The 22,059-nt window shown below is 36.7% G+C and overlaps 1 protein-coding gene across 1 annotated transcript in view; it reads left to right on the forward strand.

Annotated features, from left to right (window-relative positions):
* COL12A1 (collagen type XII alpha 1 chain) overlaps positions 1-22,059 on the forward strand; it is a 138,167-nt gene that overhangs the window by 79,610 nt on the left and 36,498 nt on the right. The window contains 10 exon segments of the mRNA XM_037844017.1: positions 9,042-9,184; positions 10,250-10,379; positions 10,994-11,136; positions 12,655-12,784; positions 14,603-14,722; positions 15,855-16,001; positions 16,758-16,874; positions 17,023-17,169; positions 19,118-19,192; positions 21,171-21,310. Coding sequence (XP_037699945.1) covers positions 9,042-9,184; positions 10,250-10,379; positions 10,994-11,136; positions 12,655-12,784; positions 14,603-14,722; positions 15,855-16,001; positions 16,758-16,874; positions 17,023-17,169; positions 19,118-19,192; positions 21,171-21,310 — 1,292 coding nt within the window.

Genomic DNA, 22,059 nt, shown 5'->3' on the forward strand with positions numbered 1-22,059 from the left:
TCTCTGGTACAACCATTGTTGGTATGATTCATGCTGTCACTCAAATCCCTGAGACAGGGCTCATTTTTTTTCTATTTTTTTCTCTATCTGTTGTTCTGACTGTATGATTTTGATTTTCCTGTCTTCTAGTTCACTGATTCTTTCTTCTGCCTGTCCAAATAGGTGATTTTATGCCTCTAGAGTATGTTTTTCTTTCACTTAGCATAACATTTTCTTAATTATTGTAATTTTTTTATTAGAGAAGTTGTAGGTTTGCATGAAAATCATGTAAACATTACTGCATTCCCATATACCTCCCTATTGCTGACATTTTGCATTGGTATGTTACCTTTATTACAATTGATTGAAAGAATATTAAAATATTACTAACCTTTGTCTATAGTTTATATTAGGTGTATTTTTCCTATATGCCACCCTATTATTAACACCTTGTAGTAGGAACATATAGTTGTTATAATTCATGAAAGAACATTCTTATGTTTGTACTATTAACCAGAGTAATCATCCACAACTGGGTTCACTGTGTTATACAGTCCTATGTTTTATCTTTTAACTTTCCTTTAAGTAACATACATGACCTAAAACTTCCCTTCTCAACCGCCTTTTAAAACATAATTTACTGGTGTTAATTAAGCTAACGATAATGTCATACCATCACCACTATCCATTTCCAAACATTTACAATCAACCTAAATAGAAATTCTGCACAAATTAAGCATCAGATCCCTGTTCTCTTCCCTCATTCTCCCCTGGTAACCTGTATTCTTGATTCTAACTCTGTGAGTTTACTTATTATAATTAGTTCATATCAATGAGATCATACAATATTTTTCTTTTTGTGTCTGGCTTATTTCACTCTACACACTGTCCTCGAGGTTCAATCCATGTTGTTGCATGTATCAGGACTTCATTCTTTTTTACAGCTGAATAATATCCCATTTTATGTATATATACTACATTTTATTTATCTGTTCATCAGTTGGTGACACTTGGGTTGCCTACATCTTTTGGAAATTGTGAATAACACCACTATGAATAGAGTCCCTGCTTTCAATTCTTCTGGGTATATACCTAGTAGTGGGATTGCCAGATCATATGGCAACTTTATACTTAGCTTCCTGAGGAGCTGCCAAATTGTCTTCCACAGCAACTGTACCATTTTACATTCCCAATAGCAATGAATGAGTGTTCCTATTTTTCCACATCCATTTCAACACTTGGAGTTTTCTGTTTTTTTAATAGTGGCAATTCTAGTAGGTGTAAATGATATCTCATTGTTTTGATTTCCATTTCCCTAATAGTAGTGCTATTGAGCATCTTTTATTGTACTTTTTAGCCATTCATATTTCCTCTTTAGAAAAAAATGTCTATTCCTGTCTTTTGCCCATTTTTAAATTATGCTGTTTGTCTTTTTATTGTTGAGTTGAAGGATTTCTTTATATATTCTGGATATCAGACCCTTATTGGATATATGGCTTCCAAATATTTTTTCCCATTGTGTAGATTGCCCTTCTTGACAAATTTCCTTGAAGTTCAAAAGTTTTTAATTTTGAGGAGTCCCGTTTATCTATTTTTTCTTTTGTTATTTGTACTTTGGGTGTAAAGTCTAAGAAACCATTGCCTACCTCAAGATTTTGGAGATGCTTCCCAACATTTTCCTCTAGGAATTTCATGGTCCTTGCTCTTATAGTTAGGTCTTTCATCCATTTTAAGGTAATTTTTGTATGTGGTGTGAAATGGGGTCCTGTTTCCTTCTTGTGTATATTGATATCCCAGTTCTCCCGGCACTGTTTGTTGAAGAGAGTATCATGTCCCAGTTGACTGTAATTGACAGCCTTGTCAAATATCAATTGGCCATAGATGTGAGGATCTATTTCTGTACTCTCAGTTTGATTCCATTTGTCAATTTATCTATCTTTGTGCCAGTACCTTGCTGTTTTGACCACTGTAGCTTTATAATATGCTTTAAAGTTAGGAAATGTGAGTCTTCCAATTTTGTTCTTTTTCACAATGTTTTTGGCTATTCCAGGCCCCTTCTCCTTCCAATAAATTTGATAATTGGCTTTTCCGATTCTGCAAAGTAGGCTGTTGGAACTTTGATTGGGATTGCTTTGAATATGTAAATAAATTTGCGTAGAACAGGCATCTTAATGATATTTAGTCTTCCAATCCATGAACATGGAATGTCCTTCCATTTATTTAGTTCTTCCTTTATTTCTTATAGCAATGTTTTGTAGATTGTGTACAGGTCCTGTCCATTACCGTAATAACAAAGCCAGATACTACAAGAAAGGAAAATTTCAGACTAAATTCTCTTATGATATAGATTCAAACATACTCAATAAAATACTTGAAAATCAAATCCAACAGCATATTAAAAATTTATACACCATGATCAAGTGGGTTTCATCCCAAGTATGCAAGATGGTTCATCATAAAAGAATCAGTTAACGTAATACACCACATTAACAAAATGAAGGGGAAAATCACATTATATCTGGATTAACACAGAAAAGTCATTTGAATAAAATCCAGCATCCTTTCTTGATAAAAACACTTCAAAAGATAAGAATAGAAGGAAACTTCCTCAATATGGTCAAGGGCATATATGAAAAACCCACAGCTAACATCATACTGAATTGTTAAAGGCTGAAAGCTTTCCATCTAAGATCTGGAACAAGACAAAGATGCCACTGTCACTACTTTTATGTGTGTTATGCTAGAAGTTCTAGCTAGAGCAGTTAGGCTCTTATGATCTGTTTTATTTCTGAACGGTCATTAGTACTATGTTCCTCCTCTCATTTCTGATTTTATTTATTTTCATTACCTCTTTTTTTTTTCTTTTTCAGTTTAGCTAAGGGTTTGTCAATTTTATTGACTTTTCTAAAAGAACCAAGTTTTGGTTTTGTTAATTCTCTTTATTATTTTTATTCTCAATTTCATTTATTTCTGCTCCTTCTGCTTGCTTTGGGATTAGTTTGCTGTTCTTTTTCTGGTTCCTCCACTTGTGGAGTTATGTCTTTGATTTTAGCTCTTTCTTCTCTTTTAATGTAGGCATTTAGGGGTAAAAATTTCCCTCACAACACTGCCTTCACTGCATCCCAGAATTTTTGGTATGTTTTGCTCTCATTTTCATCCATCTCATGATATTTAATGAATTCTCTTGTAGTTTCTTATTTGACCCACTGATTGTCTGAGTGTTTTGTTTTACTTCCATATATTTGTGAATTTTCTGGCTCTCTACCTGTTATTTATTTCCACATTCATTCTATTTTGGTTAGCAAAAATTGTTACTATAGTTTCAGTCTTTTTAAATTTATTGACACTTGTTTTGCGACCCACCATGTGATCTCTCCTGGAGAGTGATCCATGAGCACTTTAGAAGAATGTGTATCCTGTTGTTTTGGGGTGCAATGTTCTGTATATCCTGTTAGATGTAGTTCATTTATCATATCATTCAAGTATTCTGTTTCCTTATTGATCCTCTGTCTAGATAGTCTACCTGTTGATGAGAGTGGTATATTGAAGTCTCTAAATATTATTGTAGAGACATCTGTTTCTCCCTTCAGTTTTGCCGATGTTTGCCTCATGTATTTTGGGGAACGATGGTTAGGTGCATAAATATTTATGATTGTTATTTCTTTTTGGTGGATTGCCCCTTTTATTAATAGATGGTGTCCTTCTTTGTCTCTTATAACAGTTTTGCATTTAAAGTCTGTTTTGTCCAATATGAGGATAGCTACCCCAGCTCTTTTTTGGTTACTGTTTGTGTTGAATATGTTTTTCCTACCTTCCACTTTCAACCTATTTATGTCTTTGGGTCTAAGGTGAGTATCTTGTATATGGCATATAGTTGAATAATACTTTTTTAATCCATTCTGCAAATCTGTATCTTTTGATTGGTATGTTTAATCCATTAACATTCAATATTATTGCTGTAAAGGCAGTACTTATTTCAACCATTTTATCTTTTGGTTTTTATAATGTCATATCTTATTTTTGTCTCTCTACCCTTTTGGTTACACTTACTGATAATCTCTATTTTTACACTCTACTACAAAACTCTTTCTCCTGTGTTTCCTTTCAGCCTGCAGAAGTCCCTTTAGTATTTATTGTAGGGTAGGTCTCTTGTTGATGAACTCTCAGTTTCTGTTCATATGTGAATGTTTCCAAATATCCCTCATTTTTTTAAAAATTAAATTCAGTTTTATTGGAATATTTTCACATACCATACAGTCATCTATGGTGTACAATCAACTGTTCACAGTACCATCATATAGTCATGCATTCATCACCCCAATCTATTTTTGAACATTTTCCTTACAACAGAAAGAATCAGAATCAGAATAAAGAATAAAAGTAAAAAAGAACACCCCAATCCCCCCCCATCCCACCCTATTTTTCATTCAGTTTTTGTCCCCATTTTTCTACTCATCCATCCATACACTAGGTAAAGGGAGTGCGATCCACAAGGTTTTCACAATCACACTGTCACCCTTTGGAAGCTTCATTGTTGTACAATTGTCTTCAGGAGTCCAGACTACTGGGTTGGAGTTTGATAGTTTCAGGTATTTACTTTTAGCTATTCCAATACATTAAAACCTAAGAGGTGTTATCTATCTAGTGCATAGAATGTCCACCAGAGTGACCTCTTGACTCCACTTGAAATCTCTCAGCCACTGAAACTTTATTTCATTTCATTTTGCATCCCCCTTTTGGTCAAGGAGATATTCTCAATCCGATGATGCCAGGTCCAGGTTCATCCCCATCTCCCTCATTTTTGAAGGACAGTTTTGCCAGATGAATAATTTTTGGCTGGCAGTTTTACTCTTTCAGTACCTTAAATATATCATACCACTACCTTCTCACCTCCATGGTTCCTGATGAGAAATTGGCACTTTATTGCAGTTTCCATTTTTGTGTTGAATCTCTTTTCTCTGGTTGCTTTCAGGATTCTCTCTTTATCTTTGGCATTTGACATTCTGATTAGTATATGTCTCAGAGTAGGTTTATTAGGATTTATTCTGTTTGGAGTACATTGCACATCTTGGACATATTTATGTCTTTCATAAGTGTTGGGAAATTTTCAGCCATCATTTCCTCAAATATTCTTTCTGCCCCTTCTCCCTTCTCTTCTCCTTCTGATACACACATGATGCATTTGTTGGTATGCTTCATGTTGTCACTCAAGTCCATGAGACAGTGCTCAATTTTTTCTATTCTTTTCTCCATCTGTTATTCTGACTGTATGATTTTGTTTTTCTGTCTTCTAGTTCACTGAGTCTTTCTTCTGCCTGTTCAAATCTGCTATTGTATGCCTCTAGGATATTTTTGATCTCTTCCATTTTGCCTTTCATTTCCATAATTTCTTTTTTTTTTCATACTTTAAAATTTGTCTTTATATTCACCCAGTGTTTTCTTAATATCCATTATCTCTTTTTCTCTATTTTCCTTCATCTCCTTTAATTGATTTAGGAGATTTGTTTGAACACCTTTATTAATTTTTCCACATTCTGTGTCTCCTCTGATGTTTTAATTTGTTCCTTTGGGCCATGGTTTCCTATTTCTTAGTATGGCTTGTAATTTTTGCTGTTGTCTAGACTACTGATTATCTTGATGAGTTTATTCTGAAGGTCAGTTTCTCTCTATTGCCTAGTACTTTATTGTTTGACTTTGTGTTACATCTTTTCTTTGACACTTTGTTCAATTTATTCTTGACCTTTAGAATTACCTGTGTTTAGCTTATCAGATTTTTTCGTCTCTTCTTTATCATATTCTTACCCTGGATATGTGGTACAATTTTTAACATTGCAGTATTTGTGCATTTGTTTCACCCCCAGGAGAAAACTTCTTTTCCTCTGTTCCTTCTCCCATAATCTTGATCTGTACTCTTTGTTTTTGTTTTGCCTTTTACACTCCTTTTATTGCCTCTATCTGCTTTTCCCTGGATGGCAAATTCTAGGAGAGGGTTATTCTGGGGGAGGACTGGGGTGCAAACCAGCTCCAAAGAACCCTGGGGAGTTGGTCAGGAAAGACACCAAAAGCCTTTTTGATTTCTCCACAAAGCTGCACTCTTCTGGCCTGCCCAGAAGAAGGCACCCTTCAGCGAACTGTTCCCCAAGCCCTAAGGAGGTACTATGTTTTTAAACCTCCGCTGCCTCTGCCCTTGTCAAGAGTGGGGTTCAAACAATGGCCATGATGGTTCCTGTCCAGGGTGAGATAAGAGAGCATCTCAGAGTCAGACCTAGCAATCCAATTCACTGTTCAAAAGCTGTGATCAGTGTTTGGCTGGGACTCCCCCATTCTTGGGGAAGAGGACTTCCATGTCCCTCTCCATGTGCAGCAGCCAGGGACTGGACCCGAGGTGGCCTGCCTTGGGAGTGGGGGAGTGGTGCCGGCAGCTGTCCTACAGCCATCTACTCATGGTTCTTTGCCACGATTTCTCAGCCTCTTTCCCCCACTTTTCCCTGGATGCTCTGCAGTGCTCCCCTGGCCTCCAGAGCCCCAGAACAGTTGTTTCAGACAGTTCCTGCCTGTCCACCAGCTGCTTTTGTAGGAGGAGTCTGAAGCTCTGTACTCCAGCATCTTTCCTGGAAGTCCCTCTAGTGTATTTTGACTCTATTATTTTACCTTTCATTTGCATAGTTTCTGTTATGCTTCTTTTATACTTTCTAATTCTTCTTTTTGCTCACATGTTGTCTTCTTAGTATCCTTTGCTGTATATCCAACCTCAGTTCATTTCTATCCATATATTCCTTCCTATCCCTGAATTGATTTAGGAGATTTGTCTGACCTTCTGTGATTAGTTGTTTCACAGTCTGTGTCTCCTGTGAAGTTTTAATTTGTTCCTTTGGCTGAGCCACATCTTCATGTTTATTAGTATGGTCTGTAATGTTTTTGCCGAGTTTAGTCCTCTGATTATTTTGATATGCTAACTCTGCAGTTCAGTTTGCCCCTATTGCATAGAGTTTTGTTGTAGTTTGGTTATGTGCTAAGGCTCTTCCTTGATGCTTTGTCCAACTTATAGTAGACCTTTAGAGTAGCTCATGTTTAACTATTGAGAGTTTCTCAGGTATTCTGTACTTGATTCTTGCCCTGGATATTTGGTACAATTTTTATGATTGCTGTTTTATGTGCAATTATTTCATGTCCAGAAGAAGGCTTCCTTTCCTCTTTTCCTTCTGTGGGAATTCTGATCTGTTCTGTTTGTTTTTGTGCAGAATTGTTTCCCTGGCCCCTATGATTTGTTTCATTTCTCTCCCTCACACAGTGCTCCCTTTTATTATACTTTCCATTCTGGAACCCACCCTGCCTTACAGCAGTTCGGCCCCCTCCCCCCCTTTATTTTTCCCCTTAGGCTTTTCTGCTTCCAGTTACTTCCCCACTAGGGTATCCGGCCCAGGGAGACATATTGGGTCAATCCATAAAGGTTTGTGTTTTCTTTTTGGTGTTCCAGCGATCTGAGCCTGGGCTGAATGTGTTCATCTCTTGCCAACAGTTCTGCCATGGTCTCTTTTTACCCTGGGAGCAATTATGTGTGTGGCACTCCTTAGACGTTTATTTTCTGTCCTGGGTCTCTGTGGACTTGGGTACTTGTGTGTGGATATGTGTGGAATTCTAACTCACTGCTGTGAGCGGCTGCATTGTTTGCATCCAAGAGGTACCTGGGCTGTGCTTCTTTTGTGTAACAACCACACTTCTTGCAACTGAGTGAGGTCGATGGGTCTGGATTGGCAGTTCCATGTCATAGATCTAACTTTTCTGTTTCTTTTTCTTCAATTCAGCATTTGAGAATTCCTTTTGAAGTCTCTATTATCTTCCAGAGTTCCAAGCAAATGGGATTCATCCTTCTATTCATTGATTTTGATAGGAGTCTTTTCCAGGGGATGTCTTATGTCATTGTGTTGATGACATTACTCATGTTTAAATAATTTTGTGCATACTTATAAATATTTCTTTGGCTTTAAGATATACTTGCTGGTAGCTAAAGGGAAGCAAGCATGGACAGTTCCTTTTGATAAAAGATTAGTAATCTGGAAAGATGATGTTATTGGCTAAACTAGAGTTTCATGTTAATATTTGGATTTAATTTATATGGTTTTCTAGGTCTACTGGTTCAGTTAATTAACAACTGAGTGCATCTTTTATTTCTTCCCCCTTTTTTGCCTTTTTTCTATTCACAGAAGGCAATCAGTAACTATTTGTTGGGTGAAGAGTGAATGAAAGAAAAAATGACTGATTTTAACTAGCTGACTGAATTATGTGTCTCATAGCTGTTGTCAGGTTTTACTTAGAAGGCAAACACTGTAACATTCCTCTTCTCCTATCTTTCCATTATCCATGTTGGAAAATGAAATCTCCTTTTCCTGTTTCTTTTCTCTTGCTCCTTTCTTGGCAGTCCTGTTCTATTTTTAGTAAATTATTTTTAAACAACTTTTCTTCCATATAGACAAAGTTGGCTAACTTTGGCTAAATTTGGATTTGGAGAGTTTTACTCTGCTTTCCCATACAGACAATCGTAAGTTTAGAGAGGTGTTTGGTTTCCTTGAGAATTTACTAGTTCATGGTTTGGAGGTGAGGAAAAGTCCAAATCAAAGTGTCCTCAAAGAGATGCTTTCTTCCCAAAGACTGGCATTCTGGGGTTGGCTGCTGGTCATCCTTGTTCCTGAGATCCATATTCTCGGGCCTCCTCTTCTGGCCTCTCTCTTCTCTTCCTGGTTCTTTTAACCTTCAGCATCTTGCATCCCATGGTTTTTTTCTTTCTGTCTGAATCTCATTCTGTTTTTAAAAGACTCCAGTGATAAGATTAAGACCCATCCTGATTGAGTAACGTCATCAAAAAGACCTACTTACAATAGGTTCACACCCAAAGGAATGGATTTAGTTTAAGAACATGTTTTTCTGGGGTCCATTTAGCTCCAAACTACCACAGGAAGGTGGTATTATAGCTTATTACAGGTTGTATGTTCTGAAAAAGTGATAATAAAAGCTTGGCATGTATAAACAGACTTAAGAAATATACATTGGTTTCCTTTCCTCAGTGATGAGAGGACTGGCTAGAAATATCCAAGTGTACAATCCTACGCCTAACAGCCTTGATGTTCGCTGGGACCCTGCCCCTGGGCCTGTGCAGCAGTATCGCATTGTGTATTCTCCCAAGGCTGGCACGAGTCCTTCCAAATCTGTAAGTAATTTTATCTTTGTCAAGTCTCCTGCGCCTCCTGCCGTGGCTGCTGGCTAGGAACAATGAGCCGATTATTGATAGGGGACTACCTCTCATGGAAACTTCATTTCCTGATGAATGTAGTCTCGTGTTTGCATAATGTTTGGTAGCCTGTCAGAGTACAAACCACAAACATGCTGGATTCCATGAGTTTAATACTTAAACAGTTGTCTTTAATGAGTTAAGGGAGGTGTATTAATTATAGGCTTAGTTAACAAAACTGAAATTTGGGAAAATGCAAATTAGCTCTATGAGGTGAAAATGCAAATCATTGCTAAAGCTCATGAATACGGACTTTTATTGTAAAGCACACATGCTTCTGTTATGAAAATATCTTAAAAATTGCCTTCACTGGCTCTTAAAGTTGTCCAATCTGTATTCATTTCATAGTACTATTCCATTTTCTAGGTAAATAATAATTTAGAAATAAGAAATTAATAATTTGAATAAGTATAGCATCAGAACATCTCAGTGAAAGTAAATTTATAGACTAATTTAAATGCCAAGTCTTTACAAAGAGATACACTGATGATGAACAAAGATAAACAAATGATAAGCAATATGCTTGTTCTGTAGGAATATCAGTTTTCACGTGCCTGTGTATTGTTAAGACATATTCAGGCAACTTTTGCTCTCACATATTATATGGAGTTGCTTTCTGTTTTAATACAAAATCAGCTTCCAGTGTGTGAATCCCTTCTCTAATGTGTATCTAACATTCAAGATGTTCTTTTGGTAAATACCATGAGCAGAATATATAGTATTTGAGAATCTTTATAATAAACATAAATGGGAGAAAATTGAAGCTGCTTAGGGTCAAGTGTGCAGCAACCTTTTTGCAAAAAGAATTTCTACAAATAATTTGAATCTAATGGTGTAGTCTGGGCAGATCTCATGGGAAAGCACAGTTGGCTTCTGATGTGTCTGGGCTCAGCCTTTTAGTGTAAATATTATTGTGCTGACTAACCAAAGACTTCATGCGTATTTGGGTTGTTGTCAGGCAGAATTTGGCATTTCCCCCTCCAGATTGTAGTGCCAGGAAACACTCGCACGGTGCACCTGGAGCAGCTGATTCCTGACACACCCTATTCTTTGAACATTGTGGCTGTCTACTCGGACGGAGAGGGGAATCCCAGCCCCGGCCAGGGCCAAACACGTGAGGCGGAAATCCTCTCTCTACCCCATCCCCTTGTAACCAGGGTGGGGCTTCCCCAGGAGGTGGGTGCTGAGTGAGTGATTGGTGAGAGCTCTCTCCACCTTTGTGTCCAGACCAAAGCTCTGGGCCAGTAACTGCCCTCTTTGCCTAGTGAACTGCATTCAGTCATTTCTTTTTATTTGGGATGTAAAACTAAGTTAAGGAAGGGTTTCCTCCAAACATTTTCTGCCCTGCAAATTAGGTCTTGTAGCTGAGTGGGCACTTTGGCTTCTATGTTTCATTAAACAGGAGGTGGCTATAGAAGTTATGATAATCCCTTTCTTTCCCAGTCTGTGAATTTGTGTTGAAACCCACCTCTGTGTCACTGGAAGTCCAGTATGTAACCAGCTGGAACTCTGAAATGATGTAGCACTTTATACTTTTTATGATTTCACATTAAAATCATAGAATATGTGCATTTGATAATAAGGGAGTAAACATCATTGTAAATGGTGAAACAGCTGCAAGTAACTTCCTTAATTTGATTGGGTAAAATTCCTTGATATTCCTCACCCATCCCACATCCCCCTTGCTCATAGGCAAGCAACTAACCTTATTGTATTTTATTTATTAAGTACCACGAAGTGGACCAAGAAACCTGAGAGTCTTTGGGGAGACAACCAATAGCCTCTCTGTAAGCTGGGATCATGCTGATGGGACAGTTCATCAGTACAGAATTATTTATTCCCCTACTGTTGGTGACCCAATTGATGAATATGTAAGTCCAATACATATTTATTGGTGCATTTTATAACTTCTTACCTGGTTGCTGGAGGATGAAGTTAAATTTGTCCTTTAGGAGCATGCTATGATTAGAGACCTTGACTTTCGTGTGACAGTCACATTTATGGGACTGTGATTGGAAAACCCATCTTATTGCATGATCACCTGCCTATTTGTAACCACCCAGTTACACCATGGGAACGAAGTGTAGTGAAACATGATACCTTTTATTCTAGGATATTTAAATTAATGCTCAAGTGGTCATATTATCCAAATCCTACCATTTCTTCAAATCTAGTTCCTCTGCAAGATCTTCCTTAAATACTCTAGTGCTAATTGATCTCTTTTTTTCCCTAAATTTAATATTTTACAGTGTGCTTTCATTTTATAATGTAAGTACTCTTGTATTAGCTTAAAATTTTTGAGTGTCATATGTTGTCTCTCCAGAGCTAGATTCAAATTTCTTGTAGCTTTCTTATGACCCACACTATGCATATCCATTTGCTAAGCCTGGAAAAACTCACCACTTCATTTGAGATTTAAAGCAGTTAAGTCTGGGATTTGTTACCTTTTCACCACACACAACCCCTTTAATCATTCTGCCTCCATGAACTCTATGTGATGAAACATTTTATCTACTTGTACTTGATATATTAAGCTTTAGTTTAAGCCCTCATTTTTATTAATCACAAACCCATATAACTACCATTTAGAGTATCTTATCAAATTGAAATAAACAGTAATATAATAATTCGCTGATGTAGACTGAAGCTAAAGCAAAGAAGCTGTGTGTTTCAGTGTTTGTTTAGCCTTTCCATGGAAAAATATGCAATTTCCCTTGACTCTCTGAAAATATTAAATATATAATCTCCTCCCCCAATTTACCATTTGGAGTCAGTGGGCTCCAGGCTGGGAATCACTGGCCTGATGTATAACTGTTTTTTTTAGAAGCAAAGTATAGGGTGAAGGAGAGACTCTATGAATATAACGAAAGGTATATTCCCAATTTATGGAAGTAGTTGAATGTATTCTGCATTTCCTCTTTTCAGTCGTTTTAGCCTATTAATATCAGTCGAATTGACATTCTTTAAGGTAGAGCCTCAGTCCACTTTTGCTCACCAATGTATTCCCAGTAACTAGCACTGTCTTTAGCCCATAGTGGGAATGCAGTCCATATTTGTTGAAGGAATACATGAAAATGTAACACATAACAATGTGAGATAGAGACCAGCATATATGACTGAGTCCTGCAGTATTCAGTCATGCGTGTCTAAACCTTTAATTGACTTTAATCCTCACAACTTCCTTCAGAGATGATTGGCGTGTGACTTGAGCTCAGATCTGTCTGATTCTGCACAGACTGTATAGATGATTTGTATTGCCAAGAGTGTTGTGCAACAAAAAGAAAATATGAAGAAACTATTACTGTTTATGAGAAAACATAAAACGATATTGTCTTTGACCTAGCAGTCCTCTAGCTAAAAATAAATATATAATTTAATTTCTCATGTAGACCACAGTTCCAGGCAGAAGAAATAATGTAATTCTGCAACCTCTGCAATCTGATACTCCATATAAAGTTACTGTTGTAGCTGTTTATGAAGATGGAGATGGTGGCCATCTAACCGGAAATGGAAGAACTGGTAAATGTCTTATGCCTTTTATAATGTTTAAAGTTTTGTTTTTACTGATAAGTCTCAAATACTACATTAATACAGCACCAACATTTATATTAATGATTATATATGAACACAAATTTGTTTTTAACATTTTAAAGGTCGATTCTCAGAAGAAAAGGAGGTAAAAATCTATATATTTACTTTGCCTGAGATAGCTATATTTCTTCTTTGGAAACCACTGCATATTTTCTGAAAAATATTTTCATCGTGTGTTGTTGGTTAAGGCTGTAGCTGTTTACTCTGTCAATATAATATCAGTACCATACAATCTATGGTGATTAAATCATAAATAAACACAATGGTTAGTTACCGTTTTCTGTCTTACACATTTAGCTTTTTTACAGAAGTATTTTTTCTATTGTGTACCAATAGAAATTCACAAAGAATTACTGGTATTCAGGCCCCTTTTTTGACCTACTCTGGTGGGAGCAGTTTCTTACAGTTTAGAGCTAAAGTTCTCCAACTTGTCTGCTTATTGGAATCACCTAATGCTTTAAAAAAACATGCCTATGCCTGGGTGCTACTTCCAGAGATTCTGATGTAACAGTTTGAGATGCAGCAGACTGGACCTGGGGATGTTCTAATTTGCAGCCAAGGTTGTGAACCAGAAGGGCAGGCTGGGCTCTAGGCCCGAGTTCTGTTACTAGTAAGTACTGGCATTCTAGTTTTCCATTTCATTCTAGTTTTCCATTTCATTCAGCAAAAATCTACCAGGGTAACATGATTTTTAGATTCTCTGTTAGTACTCACTTTCCCAAACTGTCTTTGTGCTTAAATGATTCTGACAACATTACAGAATTTGGGAGAGGTAACATTTGAAAGCTCCTAAGATAATACAGGAGGAGAGTTGATTCACCTTAGTCCCTGAAGTCCAGGAATCTAAGTATTACTGATATTTATTGTCTGCAGGACCAAGGCAATGGACATTCAGTCTTGTCCTCAAGAACATTTTAATTTAACAACTTCCAATTTCTCTTCCTTAGATTTTAGAATATATTTAGGTACTTGGGAAATGTCATATTTCAGATATTTTAGATTATCAAAATAGAAAAAAATTTTTACTAGATCTTTAATTTTCCAGGAAGGGCCAAGGCCATTTCTCTTGTGAGAAAAGTTTTCCAGGTTGGATTTTTGTCTCTTAGCCTTTCTTTTTTTCTTATTTGTTTAATGCTATCAATAGTAACTTGGCAGCTACTTAACATGCTACCTTAATAGTGTTGATTTTTCAGGATGTGGGGTTGAGAGCAGCCCCCCTGGAGGCTTGACAATTTACTTGAGGTTATGTTGGTGGAAGATAGAGTAGTGCAGAGAAACAACAATGTATTTGCCACTACCTACCTGTGTGGCCTTTCACAGATCGTATCTTCTCATTTATGTGATCAGGTGGTTTGACTAGATGGTCTCTACATTTGCCTTGTGCTCCAAACATCTAAATTTATAACACTCCAAAATGGTCTGAGATCTCTTTTATTTTCTGTAATTCTGAGCCATATAACATACCAGCTCTGTATCTTGCCTTCTACTGAGGGGGCTGCTCTGGAAATCAGCAGTTTCTGAGTCCATCTGAGTTGCTATTTGACTCTGGAAAACTTCCAGTTGATCTGTTGAACACTTAAGTGCCCTTTTCTCTTTTTTCCAATGCCTTTTTTATCATGTGTTGGATAAAGACATTATGGAATATTATTAAAGTGCTCTCATGGGACTGCACTGTCAATTCTCATAAAGGTCTGTGCTCTCTTTGTGTGTCAATGGTCAGTAATGTGTGCCAATGTTTGTTTTCAGTGGGACTTCTTCCTCCTCAGAATATACACATCTCTGATGAATGGTATACGAGATTCAGGGTATCTTGGGATCCTTCACCATCTCCAGTTCTTGGATACAAAATTGTGTATAAGCCCGTGGGTAAGAAAGCACTCTTATCATCATAGGAATGCACTGGCGAGTGATTTGCATGTGGGGTGTTATCTTTTGCATCTGTTATGACTGGATTCTCCTGATAGTTCATTGATCACATGGAGTCCCCTCCACCAGAGGTAATGCTTCTGGATATAACCTTTTAAACCACTGACCTAAAGTATCCTTGTTACTATGGATGTAGTTAAGACTCTAATTATATTGCATGATTTCAAAAGTCAGATCTGGTCCATAAAAGTGCACAAATTAAAACTGTTTTCAGACATCCTATATGTTATTACAATCATGAAACAATGCATACTTAGTCAGCATCAACTTCCATATTTTTCACATTATGCACAGATATTATTGCATTTGGGGCATAGATTGTATGCATTTTAGTTTATTCATGACTGACTTGCTTTTAACTTTCCATTGACATTTTCACCTAACTTGACATCACCTTGATTAAATTATTTGCTGTCTTTGCTTCTGTGCTTTGTTAATATGCTTAGCAAAGTTGGAAGAAAAATGCTCTTTCTACCCAATTTGCTAGGGCATCTTCCATGTACCTAGGAAGGATATGAACTAGAAAAAAATAAAAGATAGAAGGCAAGAGAAGGGGAGTGTGAACCTGTGCCAGACATGGAGAAAGAACTTAAAGATGAGGTGGGAAGGGGGCAGGGATTGGCGTTTGTTTGTAATTGAGTAACTAAACTGTGTGGACTAAGGTCCAGGACAGAAGTGCTTAAATCATATCTACAGTAAAATGAAAAAAATTTTATTGTTTACCTACTATGTTCAAAACATTAAGCTGACAGAGTGGGGCCTGGAAAGGAGATTGGATAATCATGCATAGTTGACCATGTGATTGATTTATTCACTAAAAGAACCTTGATTACACACCCAACTACATTCTAGGCACTAGAATTAAAGGATGATGAATTCAGTCTCCACGTACAGTTTTGTATTTGCCATATAATGTAGTATGTATTTCAATGAACAAATGCCTAAGGGGCTATGGAAATTAAGGATGTTTGCAATATCATTTGACTATAAGTTAATATCTTTAATTTTATTAAATTTTGGAGCATTTGAAGTGATGGCATATTTCTGTGTATATTTGTGATTGTTATTAAAGGTTCCAGTGAGCCCATGGAAGCCTTTGTTGGGGAAGTGACATCATACACGTTACACAATCTCAATCCTAGTACCACCTATGATGTGAATGTTTATGCTCAGTATGATTCGGGAATCAGTGTCCCCCTGACTGATAAAGGCACTACATGTGAGTCATGGAGTTTTGATGCTTGTAAGAAAAAGTGTAGTATAATTTACCAGGCCAGCCTGTTTTAATTTTACTTCTTCTTAAGATATGCATGATTTCTCAGCTCTTAGTAAATAGGTCCTTTGGTATACAGTTGAACAAACCTTTCTGAACCCTTAAGCAATATAATTGAGTATGCAAAAATTGTTTAAGATGAGGAAGTGTTTATTTTCCATAAAATAAATTTTGAATTTTAAAAGATAAGAGCTAGAAATTGTCATTGCATGAATGAATGGTCCATAAAACTAGAGTTATGATACTATTTAGTTTTTCTTGACATTAAATGTGAAAACATATATTACTTAAATGCATTGACTTAATTTGAAGTTTTCACAGAAATGCCATGATTATTGACTTCAGCCTACCAGTAGATTTTGCCGTCAACAAATGCTTCGATAATTTAAAGACTTAGCAAATAGCCTTTCAGAAGTATTTCTTATTTTCCATGAGACATCTTTGACATTCATAGTGTTGAGAGGTAGTCCTTAAAAAGCAGTGATGGAAACAGTGGTCTGTTTTGCCTGTACCACATTTCCATGTATGTTTCATGATGTTTATTTCAAGGAAACGTAGTAAGATTTCAGACATTTTATTTTTCAGCCACAGTAGCAGTTTTAAAACTGTGTTGTGGTTAAAAGTATGTTTTTTTGCCTTTCATTTATAGAGTAAATCTATTTTTTCCTTTCTTTTGTTCTTTCTTCTTCTTTTCTTCTGTAGTGTATTTGAATGTAACAGATCTGAAAACTTACCAGGTAGGGTGGGATACGTTCTGTGTCAGATGGTCACCTCACCGGGCAGCCACCTCTTACAGACTCAAACTAAACCTTGCTGATGGTATGTACAAACAAACAAACCAAAAGAACTGTAGCAATATTTTAAATTTTGGTAAAGAGAATGTCATTTTGTTTATAAAAGGATATATAAAAATGTTTTAAAATATAATTAATGATGGATCAGCATTTTCCTTTGTTATCATAATCAGGAACCAGAGGACAAGAAATTACAGTGCGTGGATCAGAAACCAGTCACTGCTTCACTGGCCTTTCACCAGACACTGATTATGGAGTCACTGTTTTTGTGCAGACACCAAATCTCGAAGGACCGGGAGTCCCTGTCAAAGAACATACCAGTAAGTTTTTGAGTCCTCTGGAAAGCCTCTGTAGAGGCTTCTGACTAGAATGCTGTCAGTGTGGGAGACTTGAAAGACTCCTGTGCTGCCATCCCTCTGATGGAGAGCAGTAATGATGTAAAGAAGGTGGAATCTATGGCTGGTTTAGGACCTTTATCTGCAGCAGCTCCATGTTGTCCCTGTGAGGGAGCTGGTGTTATTTTAAGGAAAGGGCTAAAGGAGGGAGAGATGGTTCTAGTCAACAATGAGAAGGTGAATCTCCATCCCTATTAGTGAATTTTACTGACTTGACCTATCTGATGGCCTGAAGTTCTCCCTTTGAACCTTTCCTTTAATTTTTTAATACTTTTTCTTAATTGTGAAATTCAACATTTATACAGAATAGTGATAACTTTCAAGTATGACTTAACAAGTAGTTAGAAAGCAAATTTCAAAGAATGTTATGGGTTATAGTACCACAATTTCTGTTATTTCCTTATTGTGATATTTAACATGTGTACATTTATGTGATAATGTAACATATGTGATAACTTTCAAAGTACATTTTAACAAGTAACTATAGAGCAAATTTCAAAGAATGTTATGAGTTATAGTTCCACAGTTTCAGTTATTTTCTTATTGTGAAATATAAGACACATACAGAAAGGTAATAACTTTCAAAGTACATTTTAACAAGTAACTATAGAGCAAATTTCAAAGCATGTTATGGTTTACAGTTCTACAATTTCAGTTATTTCCTTCTAGCTCCTCTAATACCCTAGCATCTGAAAAAATTTATCTATATAAAGATTCAGTGTTCATAATCCGTTGTTAAATCCTGTCTTGTCTGTTGCTATCTATTCTTCTCACTTAATCACTTTCTCAATCTTCAGGGATGTCTAGGCAGTGACCACTTTAACTTGTTCATATCGAAAAGGGATGTTGACATTATGGGGAATGGGGCTGCATCTGGTTGATGTTCTTAAAGAGGCTGTTGCCTCTGGGTTTTAGGACTTGTCTGGCATAGGAACACTGGTGGATTTAAGTTTCTGAAAAATATACTTAGTGAGCGAAAGTTTTATAGAGTCTCAAATAGTGACCTAGGTATTTTGAGACTACTGTTGGGTAGGGCTTGGCATACTGTGGCCATTTGGGATATCTAGCTGGTGCTTGCATAAGAGAAACCTCCAAGATAACCTCTTGACTCCATTTGGAATCTCTTAGCCGCTGTGACCTTATTTTGTTATCTTTCTTTTCCCCACTTTGGTCAAGAAGGCATTTTCAATCCCTTGATGCCAGGGGGCCAGGCTCATTCCCGGGAGCTGTGTCCCACATCGCCATGGAGATTCACTCCTCTGAAGTCATGTCCTATGTAGGGGGGAGGTTAATGAATTTATTTGCAGAGTTGGGCTTAGAGAGACAAAGGCCACATCTGAGCAACAAAAGAGGTTTTCTGAATGTGCCTCTTAGGCAAAAATTATGGGAAGACTTAGCCTCCTTTTTACAGCCACAAGTTTCACAAGAGCAGGCCTCAAGATCGAGGACTTGACGTATTAAGTAGGGGGTTCCTCATTTCACATAGCATATATTCTGTCCAAGGTAAGCAATCAGTAGTTCACATTATCTTCACTTAGTTGTACAATCATCATCATTCTCAATGTTAAACAATTATCATAACACAAAACATCCCAAAGCTCTTATCAGCCCCTAATTATTCATCCCTAGTATTAGTGTATACTGGTAAGGTATTCCTTTCCATTATTTTTTGCAGCTGTAGTAGATGTTGAAATGGCTTCAATGATACCAAATTTGAATTGTGTAGAAGTCCTAGTATATCAGTGCCACTGAGACTGGATCCTTATAATAAGACTTGATTTGTGATTGAAGAATTAAATTGCCCTTAAACTTTATGTTCTGTGATATGAAATGTGCATGTTTTGTTTTTCTAATTACTGTTTTTTAATTCTAGCTGTGAAACCGACAGAAGCCCCTACAGAGCCACCCACACCTCCCCCGCCTCCTACCATTCCACCGGCACGGGATGGTAAGTTCAGCCAATTAGGCAATACATTAAGCAGATGGGGCTATATGGACTTCTTATTTATGCTACATATACATAATTTACGATATATATAGAACATTTCTGATTTATTGTTTCTGCTGGAGGGTTTTTAGATTTTTAAAAAATTGCTATTAATTTGTTCCTCCCTATCCCCTGGCACATTTTGGTGTGAATAAACTCAGTCATAAACAATTCTAGTTGTTCATTTGGGACTCTTTATTTCCTCAGCTTTGCAGATCATATTTGTTCTAGTTTGCTAATGCTGCCGCAATGCAAAACACCAGAAATGCACTGGCTTTTATAAAGGGGGTTTATTTGGTTACACAGTTACAGTCTTAAGGCCATAAAGTATACATCAACAAAGGGTATCTTGACTGGAGAAAAGCCATTGGCATCCGGAAAACCTCTGTTAGCTGGGAAGGCACGTGGCTGGCATCTGCTTGCTTCCAGGTTATGTTTCAAAATGGCCTTCTCCAGAATGTTGGCATCAGCTTCCAACGGCCGTCTTCAAAATGTCTCTCAGCTCCAGCTAGCTGTGGGCTCCTTCAGTCTGAGCTTATATAGTGCTCCAGTAAACTAAACAAGGCCCATGCTCAATGGGTGGGGCTATGCCTCCACAGAAATTGTCCAATCAGAGTTATCACCTGCAGATGGATGGGTCACATCTCCATGGACACTGAACCAACAGGTTCCAACCCAATCCACACTAATACGTCTGCCTCCACAAGAATGCATTAAAGTATATGGCTTTTTCTGGGGGACATCATATACACAAACTAGCACAATATTAATATCAAAATACTTTACATATTCTACAGTCACATGGTGGGCATTTATTTCTTCTGGCTCCTGGCATTGATAGTCACTGTGAAACTTTTTGGCTTTATCTGTGTCCTAACTCCTGAAGCCTTTGGTTTTGGAATTCTTGGTTTCTGACCTAAGTGCCCTGGTTACACAAAGCTAAAAAGTATTTTACATTTACCAAAGTTGGAGAAGTAATTGACCCTTGCAGTGAAGTACTAAAAAGACTTACTGAGCTAACAAGGCTGGTCTGTCAGTAATTTGGAACAATTCTTTAGTGCTTTATCAAATTAAATTTAAGCTTATTATCCATTGTTTTATTCTTTTCCCACATTCTGTTTCCAGGGTTTTACAGGAAGCTTTTCAGATTTTAAAAGTATTTTATTTCATTTTAGAAGGGTCTAGAATTTACAACTTCATTATACCTATTAAATGTGTCAAGCTAAAAAAAAACCAAAATTGTATTATTATAGGGTAAAATAATAATGGGTTTCTTTAAATTAGACAATTTAAAGAAATTTAAAGAAAATTAGAGCATTTCTAAATTAGAAATTTAGTAAATAATCTTGGTTTAAAAACATGCTAAGTTTCTGTACATTAAAATATTGTTTGAAAAAGCCTCCAAGTCTGGAGATTCAAATTAAAGATATTTATTTTCTCTTCCCATCCCCCCATATTATAATTCTAGTGGCCTAACATAAAATTTAAAATGTATTTTTGCACCAAATCATTGGTATTTATTATACAATCCAAACCCACTGGTGGCTCTTCTTAAACCCTGAACATCTTTCCCTTTCATTTACTTTCCCTTCATTTATTGTTTGAAGCCATCTGAACAGTTCAAGGAGGAAGGAGCCTTGCATAATGGATCTACATAGATGGAGTAATTCCAGAGCAGGAATTGAGAGTCAGTTAGAACAGCATTTCTCATACTTTTTTATTCATGTGAATCATCTGGGTATCTTATTATTGCTGGTTCTAATTCAGAAAGTCTGGACTAAGATTCTGCATTTCTAACAAGCTCCCAAGCGACGCTGTTGCTTCTGGGCCACACTTTGAGTAGCGAGCGGTTAGACTACATTTCTCAACTATGTAATTTCATTCGAATGAAAGAATTAATGAGATTTGGGACTACTTCTGGTTTTTTTTTTTTTCCTAGTATGCAAAGGCGCAAAGGCAGATATTGTGTTCCTGACTGATGCCTCTTGGAGCATTGGGGATGACAATTTTAACAAAGTTGTAAAATTCATTTTCAATACTGTGGGAGCCTTTGATGAAATCAGTCCTGCTGGAATTCAGGTGATTGTCATTCCACAATGGGCTCTTCATTTGTAATGTCTTGCTATTTATTTGTACTGTAGAATGATCTTTCAATATAAACTACATTTAATCTTCACTATTTGCTTATTCCTTTTATGCATGTATTGTTGGAAAGGTGTGGGCTGTATATGATAAATAAATAGAAAATTAAATATTCTCTAGTTACTGTCTTTGGAAAGATAATATTCCAGTTTGAGAATTTGGGGGATTTTTACTCTAACTTCCTGCTTAAAATTTCCAACAGTGATACATTCCTATGAAAGGTCATCCATTGCTCTGGAAATGAAATGCATTGATTACCAAACCCTATTAAGTCAGAAGAATCAGTGATGAATAGAATGGGTAATAAGTAGAACAGATGACTGGAATGGGTGTCTGGGACCATGCTGCTTTCTATATTATTACATTTCAGATATTACCTTTACCAGAAGAATGTTCATTAATGAGTCAAAGGGTATTTCATTTGTTTTCCTAAAACTATAACTGCCAGTTGTCTTACCATGGCAAGACTCCAAATTCATTTGTTTTATTAGAATAGAAACTTAGTTAGAAAAGTTTATACTTCTGACCCTAACCTACCTATAAAGCAAGAATCTCCTCCACCACATCCAAAATACTCCTGAACGGAACTGAACACCTAGATCCAGTGGCTCTAAACTATTTGGGGCGGGGGGGGGTGGGGGTGGGAAGTCTTTCCAGACCTCTCTGAAAATCTGATTAAAGCTATT

This window comes from Choloepus didactylus, chromosome 7 (genome assembly GCF_015220235.1).
Source record: "Choloepus didactylus isolate mChoDid1 chromosome 7, mChoDid1.pri, whole genome shotgun sequence".
Lineage (NCBI taxonomy): Eukaryota > Metazoa > Chordata > Mammalia > Pilosa > Megalonychidae > Choloepus > Choloepus didactylus.